Source organism: Harmonia axyridis, chromosome 1 (assembly GCF_914767665.1).
Source record: "Harmonia axyridis chromosome 1, icHarAxyr1.1, whole genome shotgun sequence".
NCBI classification, from domain to species: domain Eukaryota; kingdom Metazoa; phylum Arthropoda; class Insecta; order Coleoptera; family Coccinellidae; genus Harmonia; species Harmonia axyridis.
In genome coordinates this window covers 42982737-42994742 of record NC_059501.1, presented here as the reverse complement: position 1 = coordinate 42994742, position 12006 = coordinate 42982737, and the positions used below count along the sequence as shown (strand labels likewise).

Here is a 12006-nt window from a genome sequence, read left to right as displayed (position 1 = left end):
GAGTGGAAAGATAGCCAAACATCATGCCATCGATCAGGGAGAATTTCGTGAATTATACTTTTCTCACATAAGCTTCGTAAAACTGAGGTACCTGAGGGCTTACAATTTTTGGACGAAGAGATACAACTAAAATATTGTACAAAATTTTTGGGAGTTACTGTGGACCATACCTTTATTGGTTTGAACATATTCAACAACTTTGCAAATCGCTAAATAAAGTTTTATATACCTTGCGTGTCCTCAAATCGGAATTTGAAGTAGATTTTTTGAAAACGATTTATTATTCAAACTTTCAGGCTCTCATGAGTTATGGACTGTTGATCTGGATCAGTAGTCAAGAATCCAATTGTGTGTTCCGAATTCAAAAACTCGCCATGAGGTGTATTTTCAACTTGAAATTACGAGAAACTTGTCGAGGCATTTTCAGAAAAGAGTAACATTCTCACTTAACCAGCTTTGTACATCTACAAGTAAGTGTTTACAATTCATATTTAAGCAATCGAAATATTTCAGGAAGTTCAACAAGATAAGTTGCCACAACACAAGACATAATTTTTTCTTTTATCCTCGGTATTATCTGGCATCCACTGAAAAATCTCCAAAATATATGTGTATAAAACTGTTGAATTCACTACCAGTGCACATAAGAGAAATAGGTGACTTCAAATTGTTTCGGAAAGAGATCTAAAGTTACTGCTTCATCAAGAACCTTATAACATTTCAGAGTTCCTCTCAGGATTGAATTGATTAATTTAATTTGTATTTCTGTTTTTCTTTTGACGTTTCCCAATTTTGTTGTATTGGAATGTGATGATTTTTGGTGAATAAAATATTTATTATCATCATTATTTCATCATTTATTATAAAAATTGTCAAGGTCTAATGATTAAGACAACTGAATTTCTAAAGTCTTTCTGAAATTGATCTACCAAACTTATTTGTGTAACAGAGTCATAATTTAAATCCTCAATGAATAGTTTCGAGTTTATTTGCGATAATTACTACCAGACGCATAATGTCAATGTAGTACAATCAGTAAAAAAAAGATGGAGGTCATGCTTTCATTGGTGTGGCATAGCATCTACATTATGTTTCTATTTTAAACACTGTCTTCATTCCACAGGAGTTGATGATTTAAAGATCGAAATATTGATGGGTGGAACGATGAGCCTGTTAGGTGGTCTAGGTATGGAATATTCTCCAACGATTACTTGACCATTTTCTGCTAATAGGCGACTTTAATCTGATGCGATACTCTTGGATTTTCGGAATGCCAGAATATATTATGTTCTGTGATCAGGCAATTGGTCTATACTTTGTTCAAGGATTTCACTTCCTACAATTAATTCACTGGGATGGTTAAAGTCCTTAAGCAATGCAAATATTGGATTCTCCAGATAAACTTCAAACTGTAGGCAGATGAGATCAAAATGTATTTTGCATTGAGAAATTCAGATTCCCCGAAGTTTTAAGATGCTTTGGACCGATTTCTTGATTTTTGTTTTCTGCACTACTTGTCCTTCAATGTTTACAAGTGAAAACACATAAAATTCACTCAAAGTATAAATATCTATCATAAGTACTCTTTCTCTGAATTATTTCATTTAGAGAATTCAGAAGTGAGGAAACCCTGAAGGGAAGTATAAATTGATTTTATTTTAGTTTTATTCATTGTACGTTAGGGAGGATTTTGCTAGACTGGATTCTAACGTTACAATAAAAAAGAAACCGCGAAAAAATGTCTGATACAAGAATCGTCGACACTGGAATGCAATAATGAAATAACCTGATGAAATAAATTCTAACGACATTAATTACGACAGATGATATGATCATTCCAGAGATATTTCATTTACAAACTATGCACAGAATTCGGTTGGATTCAGAATCAATAAAAGGGAAAGTGCGTTGAACTTATGTGATGCAATTCTGAACTTCAATTACGCAATTAATAATTATTACCGTCAATGAAGTTTCACGAATATTTTTGTTTTTCAATTCTTTATTGTAACACGGCCAGAGAATAAGATTTTTATAAAATTAAAATTGAGATAATTTTTTATTACCAAATCACTCGATAACCGCTGGTGTTACATGAATCAAACAGGAATGACTTTATTGTAGAATTCAATGCCTTTTAAAAATATCTTACCATTTACCATCATAGTTAGGTCAAATAAAAAATTTGCTCTGATTTACCTAACAAAACTAAGTGAAAGTAGCTGCCTTTACGACAATTGCTGAACTATCGGCCAAATTGGCATTCCTTATGACCAATAAAAAAAATTGTCAATTTTCAAATTGAAATTGGGAAGACATAAAACATTCTTTCGAAAAAAAAATACATATTAAAACATAAAACACTCAGTATCTCGGAAACAAGCTATCTAAGGCATCTTGGTCAATAACGTCATATTTTCAGTTTCAAAATGTATAATTCAGAGATTGGACATTTTCAAAGATTCACCTTGTATGTCTATAAGGGTACGGCTTTGTGGTCTCTTGAACTATTATCTAGAGGGTAATTATTTTTCAATATTCTTCTCGTTATAGTTGAAGTTTTGGGAGGAGTTTGGAATTGTATATTTTCTCAAATTCGGATTCCTGGTATGGACATATTGGGTGAATTTTCTTCTCGAGTTTTCTATGCTTCTGGTGATGCGATCGATATGGTTTTTTTTATTGTTATTCCTCATTTGAAAGCGAAATTTCTTTTCAATCGTATTTATAAATTTTGAACGGCTATATTATTTACCCATAGTCGGGTTTTACCCGTTCACGAGGTTTTGCCCATCCACGAATTATCGGCGAGATTCAAGCATACCTTGAGAATTTCAAGTTTCTCGGTCTTTCCGTTCGAGAGTTATCGTCTTCATGACAAGCTGACAGGATTGAATTTGAGGACAGATTCGTTATCAGTTACTCCAACCTTATCGTTTGATAATATTCCTGGCCCAAATTTCGTGGACCACAGACATTGGAACGGAGAGAAATCTGTTCAGGAAATGAACGTTGAAAAACAAGAAATGATTCATTTCCTTCAATCGAAAAGCCACGTGTAGCCAAATTAATGGAGAGTTTTCAATTATAATTGATAAATGTACGGACATAGCCAGAAGAGGGGGGGGGGTAGAGGGGTTGAAACCCCCCTCCCTCCCGAAATGTGTAGAAGCCACCATTTATTGAAATGAAAAGAGGCGAGCTGGCGTGAAGCATCAGGGTCAGTTCAGATGGTCGCGCGTAAACGCGCGAAATTCATTAAGATGAATTTCCGACAAGTAAAGACTGAGACAATCAAACACTTCATTGTTTTAGTTAATTCTAATGAGTTTTTCTACAAGCTATGGTTGTATACAGTGGCATACCCAGACATAAACCTTGGGGGGATGAAGAAAAAAAAATTGCTTATTCGTTTCCGATTTGAATTCGAGTAGTTTGGAGCTTTTACTTCAGAATCTCATTAATTTTCACCTGAGTGTTCATTTTTATCATCAATTCGGCATTTTTAGCCCGTAAATAAATAATGATTATGCCGACGACAGTCGGATCAGATCAAGCCCTTTGATGTGACCGCTGGTTGATGAATTCGTTGATTAAATTTTTACACAATGAAATTATTGAGCGTTGTGACTTATTATGGATGTTCCACCTGGCGGGGATATATCCCTATTGGATACGCCACTGATTGTATAGATAAATGATATGTTGTCTTAGTCAAATTGAGTAGAAAAATGAAGCTACAAGTTGCTCCCTAATCCCTGATAAGAGGGGGGTCGTAATATGAGATTTCGAGAAGTCATAGATAGGGGACCTACTGAAAGATTTGAGAAAAATGAAATTATATATTATTATATTATATTAGTTATAACGAATTGAATAATACTGGGTATTGCAACTGGTTCTCCCACTTTTACAAAAATCACAGCGCGGGAAAATTAATAGTTTCCAGTTGCCGCATAAGTGTGGTCACGCGAAATTCGTGCAATCGATGTTGAATCTGTAACGGCCATATAGAGGCCTCCCGCATAAGGTATGGCACTCCACAGATTCATTTCCTGATCGAAAAACGATTTTGCGTTTCCTCAGGACCATATTATCAACTATAGGTAATAATCTCGGTAATAATCAACCAGGACATTCGAAAAGGACCATCCAAAATATCGCCAAATTGAGGGTATCCATTTAGCTCTTTGCGAAATTATGTGGTTCCTGCCCTCATTTCAAAAAAATGTGGGGCAATTATTACATTGCGACATCGACATGTTAGATCGAATATTTCCCTCCTGTCAAAAATTCTATGTGTCTGGAGAACAATTATCGAAAATTACAGCGAATATTTCCCTCCTGTCAAAAATTCTATATATCTGGAGAACAATTATCGGAAATTACAGCCATAATTGCATTGTAGGAAGCGAAACTGCACTGCGATAATTGTTCTGTTCATAGATGCTTAGTTTCTATGCATCTAACACAGTTCGAATCTATGGCAATTCCATTCTAAATCAGTTTGACAGGTAATGTAACAGTTTATTCGGGAAATATTCCCCCGAATTACACTCGTGCATCAAAATTACCGGATAATTTCGCATTCCAGGGTGTTTTCTTTGAAAAACTGCATTCGGTCATTTTCATTTTTGAAGAAAGAGCCCTCCACCTTCGTTGTTGGGCTCTTTCTCCAAAAATGAAAATGAACTCATGCAGTTTTTATGACAACACGCTGTCATGCAAAATTATCGGTAATTTTGATGCACTTGTGCAATTACCTACGATAATTGCATTGTAGGAAGCGAAACTGCACTGCGATAATTGTTCTGTTCATAGATGCTTAGTTTCTATGCATCTTACACAGTTCGAATCTATGGCAATTCCATTCTAAATCAGTTTTACAGGTAATGTAACAGTTTATTCGGGAAATATTCCCCCGAATTACACTCGTGCATCAAAATTACCGGATAATTTCGCATTCCAGCGTGTTTTCTTTGAAAAACTGCATTCGGTCATTTTCATTTTTAGAGGAAGAGCCCGACACCGAAGGTGCAGTTTTTATGACAACACGCTGTCATGCAAAATTATCGGTAATTTTGATGCACTTGTGCAATTACTTACGAAAATTGCCTCCCGTTAACTGGGGAAAACGATGGTATTGTTGTAATATGATTTTCGAGGCTGTCCATTGGAGTTCTATAGACAAGCGACAAAATGTATTTTCAATTCTCGGCCAGCTAAAACTGTCACGAGAAATTAAGGGCCTAACATCGAACTTCTAGTGCCAGTAGGATGAGGCTACAGGACGTCGTTCACGTGAGATTATGCAGATCATTATTTCCAAACAGGAACATATTTTGTGGCCCCCTATCTCTCTATAATTGAGATCTCCAAACGTCATTCCTAAGAGCCTGAAGGCGGTAATCGAGGAAAAAATAATTGAATTTGACACCGCAGAAAGAGCCAAGTAAAATCCAAATGTGTACTACACGCCAAGGTTCTTATTTGGATGACGTTAGTGACAAAGAAGTCAAATGATGGTGGAGCCTTGAGAATGAAATAGTTATTTATTATACAAGGAAAAAAAGTATTAGATTTTTGCTCAAGGTTGTATTGACAAAAAACCGAGAGGTAAATTCTAATATTTTTTCCGTATAATACACTTTTTTTTCTGAGATGGGAAAAACGACGATCTAATATTATATCATTACAATATATTAAATCCAGGGAATTATCGATGTGAAATATGAAGTTTTAAAATGGTAGGCACGGCAATTAGACATGCGTTGCTAAGAAAACTTTTGAAGTTTAAACTCGATTCAAAATTTGCGATCTCACTGCTTATTTTGAGTACTATAAAGTTGAAATATGTCTGATTCTAAGTTTTCTGTGACTCCACCAGAATTAGTAGAACCAACGAAAGTAGCTCCCCAAAAATTATTACCAGCTAAATCGCCAAATCGCGAAAAATTTACGAAACCGCGTATTCAAAACTCATGGTAGATGAACAAGTGATAAATATATTTATTTGAGTGATTCTCAGTTGAATATGCAATATGAATATTTGAAATCCTATATTTTTCCTAATTGTCGAATTTATAGTATGCAGAATATTCATTATTTTCTGTATCTACCTGCTGAAATCCAAGGTTTGGCATTTATTGCTCTCCTAGTGTCATCCGTTGTTTCACGTCGTTTAGCGGGCTTGAAGTTAGTTTGTTTTCAGAATTTCTGTTATAATAAGGTATTCATCTCAATATATTATGAGTTGATATGAAACGTTGATTCATAATGGGACAAGTTCGTTCTTTGTGGAGAAACCAGCGAATTGAGTGAAATATTCTATCACTGATACGTTTTCATTTCCCCGCGCTTGGGGACAAAATTTGCATACTGAAAATGACATATGCTCCCTCTATCTATGTTTATAATTCTGAAATTATGATAATGGTAGTGATACCTACTCCACCAGATATATCTGAGAAAGCAAATGCAATAGTATCTAATATATTACCGGCTTAATCCGATTTAGTATGAGGAAACATTGAAACATATGACTGATTTCGTGAATAAATCGTAACAAGAAACTAAGTAATCAAAAATTTCAAAACCTCCTATGTTATGGTGTATCTACTCAAACAAAAACGTCGGACCTAGGAAAGAAATCTAAAGTTTTATCAAGGACTGATATCAATGATTTTATTCAAGGTGATGATAACGAAACAAATTTACTTTATAAGGTACGCAGAGATAATCATAGTTTTGGATGATTACCTAATAATAATTCCAATATTTTTTATTTATTCTAGGTTCTGTTAATTTTGGGTATCAGCGTGCGTTGACGCCGTGAAGAATTATCACATATAATTATTGATCCCATTGGAGATGCTGGATCTATGTATATTGATTGTTAAAATACCTGATAAAATGACCCATTGCGTAAATGTTTCAAATTCTGATTATCTTGATTGACTCCAAGTATAGAGCACTACGGCAGCCTCATACCAAAAGTAACAGATTATTTTTAAATATTGGACAGGAAAATCTATTAACCAACGTGGGGCGTTGAATAAAATTGAAGAAATTCTCAGCTTGATTGCAGAATGCCTTGGAAAAGAAAGGTATAAGAACTACACAGGTCACTATTTCAGGGGAAACAATTGACCAATGCAGGGGGCAACATTACACCCATAAAACGTCAAGATGGCTGGAAATTAGCATCCGTAGCAGAGGCATATATAAAAGATAGTTTGAATAACAATATTGAGATTTCTAACAAAATATTGTATTGTCCATCTCCTTCCAAAAAAATTAAAATATCTGATAATATTGTTGAATAAACTCTTCAAGAAATCTTTAACATTTCTAATCAGAAACAATATGAAACATCTTCGGGAATTTAGGTTGGAAGTGACTTCAATTATTATTCTAATGAATTTAAATGTTTTATGTGTTATATAATTGACCGTTGAAAATAAATAGTAATATTTCATGTTTATTTTGTGTTTTATTGGCAGTGAAAAAAGGAAACATTTACACTTCAATAGAGATGCAGAAATGTCAAGTTGTTGTAGGTACAATAAATAATTCTTTAGTTATCTCTTTTAATTTTTCATCATCTTTTTTAAAATTGGCAGAATCAGATACTGAAATCTCATACCTACATATTCCTAAAACTTCACTAAACCAACGATAATGAGAATCTCTAGTCACCTAATCCAAATGCTTGAACACATGATTACAAAAAATCATCTAGGGGAAAATTGACCATCAAATTATAAAAGATAGATATGAGCGATCAATCACCATCAAATTAAAAGGATGTTCACCTACAATTACAAAAATAACGATGAAAGCAGAATTCATCAACCTACTCAAATTACGGATAATGATGGAATGATTCTCTATTGCCACCTTTAATCCAGACGAATTGGAATCCTCATACTCAGCCTGTATTATTTTTACGTGATTCTGACCTCATTTCTAGAGAATCGTTTGACGATAGAGAAAATTATTTCGCGGGAAAATCGTTGTTCTACTATAATCTATATATAAATTTCGAACTTCGCAAAACCCACTCATCCACTCAGAAGTGATAACTTCTTTCCTGGATAACCAATCGGTCGCTCTTTTGAAGATCATCTCTGGTTCGGAGGATTATTACAGGCAAATTTGATGTTGAAGCTATATTAACTTAATTTTTGGATCGACGAACCAACATTTCGGTAGAATCTAACATTGTTATAGATGCAGATATCAACATTTAAAAAAAAATCAATTTTTGAACTCCGGATGGCATAAATCTCAAAAAATTGGCCATAAACATTCGGCCACAACTTGGCCACTTTTGAACTTTTGAATTCCAGTTCGATAAGATGGGTACATTCCTACATTGAGAAGCCAATATTCGATTACATAAACATATGTTGATTTTAGTCTAACCCTCGTAAGGGTGGAAGAAAATCCTCATATTTTTCTATAAAAAATCTGTTTTTGTTAGGAGTTGAAAATCCAAAAATTTTTATTATCTGTTCAACATTTTCGAAGATGCAATATTTACAATAAAGATTGAGCTTGTCTATATTTTCCCTTCAAATACTGAAATGGATCATTTTCCCATTCTAAAATAATTTCCAGTACCAAAAAATCATTTCTTATCATCCGAAATCACTGGCAATCACCCGAAATAATCTGAAATCATCCGAAATCTCCAGAAATCTCCGGAAATCATCATGATTTCCGAAATCGATGTAACTTTTTGACGGAGTGATTACCCCCTCGATCTAACCATATCATTTGAACGCGTTGAATTGCAAAGGATTCCTATTTTCTATGTGTGTACAAAGTGTTTCACGAATAACTGTACAGGCTGTACAGTATTGATACAGGATGTTTTCAAGCTATAAGAGAAAATTGGAAATTAGCGTGAAATAAAAAGTGTTATCCACTTCTTTATTATTGGTGCTATCAACATGAAACAGAAATATTCTACAGCCACTTTTCTCTGTAGAATAGGTAAATAAGTGTAGAAGAACTTTTTCATTACAATTAGTTTTGGAGTTATAATACAGTTTGTGTTTTTTTTAATGTGAACCATACATTTTTCTATAACAAATGAAATCGCTCACTTTTTCCTTTTCCAAAAATATATATACAACATATATAAATTTCTCATTGTAGGTATTATAAAAATAATCAAAAGTTTCAGTTCGACACGGCAAATTAGCCAATTGCCTATTTATGATAATCTGTGAACTTCAGATAATTATTCGGTGGCCACTAAGGTCTTCTGATTTAATACTGTTAGATTTTTTCAACATTTTCAAATTGATAAATGTTGTTCCATAAATGTGAACAAAGGAAAAAATCTAACAATGTTTAATCAAGGTGACTACGGAGGAATATTTTAATCTCGATTTTAATTATCTATAGTTCACAGATTATCATAGCATAGAAATTATAGTAAGCCAACCGCCGTTTGACGGCAAGGTAATAGTCACCAGGGGTCGCTACTGTAGTTGGATTTGGATTTGGAGAAGTAACTCGATAATAGATAGCTCTGAATCATGAGCTATAGATGGCGCAGAAATAATACGATAATGCATTCAGTGGCGTGGTTGAAAAGGGGTCGCATGACATTGCCAACAATTTTTATGTTATTATTAAGTTATAACAAATACACGCCACTGGTGTAAATGCTTATTACAGAGCAGAAAAAATATCAAAATATAGAGATCTTCTGACCACTCTATTTCCAAAATTTCAGTTCTTCAAAATAACACCGATTTTTTCAGAGGGCTCCACTTTACGGACCAATTTTTGACAGTAAAATTCGAGTAAAACGTGAGTACAACTAGATGGAGCTCAACATCAACAAAATCGAAAAAAGCACTACACTGGCTTACTATCCTTTCCTTATATTATGATCATAGATAGGAACTTGGATGATTGCCGTGAAAAAGTTATACCGAATGAAAATTCACGATAACATAAAACGGCCTTCATCTCTTGAACCAATACTCTTACTATCTCCATGTCTAGACTAGACATAGAAATTTGACAAGAAATTGAAGGCTCAATTCCAATAAATTTTTTTCATTCTATATAATCATTTGTCAATTCTTACTGAAAAAGGAGAGTTTCCCTGGAACTTTAAAAGAATTATATATTCAATAAACATCGTCATTAGAAACTTGACACTTTCAACTTATATACACCTATATTGTACATATATTTGAATATACATATATTAGCTGTTTTCACATTTGGCGAAATGAATTCATGGCAGTCGCCTACTGAAGTAAAATTTCAAGATACTTCAACGAATTGAGTCATTATAATTTGTTAGTAGATGCATTTATTTTTATATAGGTATCATTTCTACTGAGCATCTATAGTTGGTGAAGACATTTAATTGTTTATTTATTTGTTATATCATTAAAACCTACTGTTTTATGATAATTGTTTTGAATAGCTGCAAGCTCATGGTTCTGGGAATTACTCAAACGGTGACTCATCTGATTATTAGCATTTTTGTAAAATGATGATAATAATAACATGTTTAATATTCTGAATGAACAGTTATATACAGCTATTCATTCTGAATATTCATGAATATTGATTGATTTTCGAGTATGAAAACATTATTATTGTTGATATTAGATCCAAGTTGTCTTTTCACAATGCGATCTTTAAGCTCCAAGCTCGGCTCCATGCATTGAAATTTATTTTTTGTGAAATTGTGCATAGGTAAACATAAACAGGATGGTTGAGATTTCCAGTTCCATAGCTTTGGCGTCGGATATTTTTTTTTTATGAAAAAGGTTCATATAAACATAACAAGCTTTGTTTTCGAAAAACAAGGTTTTAATTTTGAAAAAAATCAGTTTTCTACTTTTAACTTCATTTAAACTACTTTTAATATTATAATCATTCATTGTTTCAATTCTTCGGTATTGAAGTATAGATAACGTAGTGTTCCGAATTAGGTATCTCATGCCAAAATTATGAAGTGGCGTCAATATAGGGGTGCGATGATCTTTCTCCTATGCAAAATCTACTGCACCATCTTTTTTTTTGAGAAAACTATTTCATTTTCTGAAATCAATAGAGTTTCATTGAAAAGAAGATTTCTTGGTTGTAAAATTTTCGAGATGATCTAGTACTAAGCAAACACTATCCACAAAAATTAATATTTTGAATTTTCCCATCAGTGATAAATATAGCGAACTACCAAAATTGCCGTGATTTATTATAACGTTTTCAGATGGCATTTAATTGAGAATTTCTGAAAAGAACATTTATCAGACATTCAAACAATAAAAAGTTTTTGTGAATATTTTTTATTGTCTAAGTGTCTGATAAATGTTCTTTCTGACATTTTTATGAAAAAAGTGCTTCTATCTAACGCAAACTTTATTGAACTGAAATCAGGACCACCCTGTTAATAAAAACATTCACTCGAAACACTTAGAAATAGGCGCACTGAGATCATTTTAGGCGTATTCCTTCAAATTCTGGGTATGCGTTTGTCTATCGCAGTAAACGCTTTTCACAGAGGTATTTGGTACATCCAGTATCCACCATTTCAACTGATAATCCACAAGAACACTCACCTTTAAAAACATCATTACTATTTATTAACTGAAGAAGTTGTTCCAAAATTATCGATTATATAAAAACACTTTCACGCACCACCTTTATTTATCTATTATCGTACGATTGAAAACACACTCATATACTCTCACCAAACACGATCCGGTCAAAACTGAAACAACTTTCCACTTCACTCGGTCACCGCTACGTTATGTTCTCTACCTTGCACACGAAGGCCGATGGAACGTTATTCTTGAGGAAATCGAAGAAGGGATATTTTAATTCAACAGAGGTATTACGCTTAGATCAAGCCATTCTTCAATTATCGAATTCTATAATTGATCATTTTGGACGGATTTACTGCTCTAATCATTAATATTTATGTCTCAGTCTGATATTTGCTTAGGTAGGCTACACTACATTTCA

General features: G+C 33.4%; 1 protein-coding gene across 1 annotated transcript in view; it reads right to left on the bottom strand.

Annotated features, from left to right (window-relative positions):
* Positions 1–11802, bottom strand: part of LOC123683786 (putative ferric-chelate reductase 1 homolog) — an 81761-nt gene extending 69959 nt beyond the window's left edge. The window contains exon 1 of the mRNA XM_045622680.1: positions 11601–11802. Coding sequence (XP_045478636.1) covers positions 11601–11615 — 15 coding nt within the window. The 5' untranslated portion in view covers positions 11616–11802. The remainder of the gene's footprint in view (positions 1–11600) is intronic.
* Between the last annotated feature and the right edge of the window lie 204 nt (positions 11803–12006).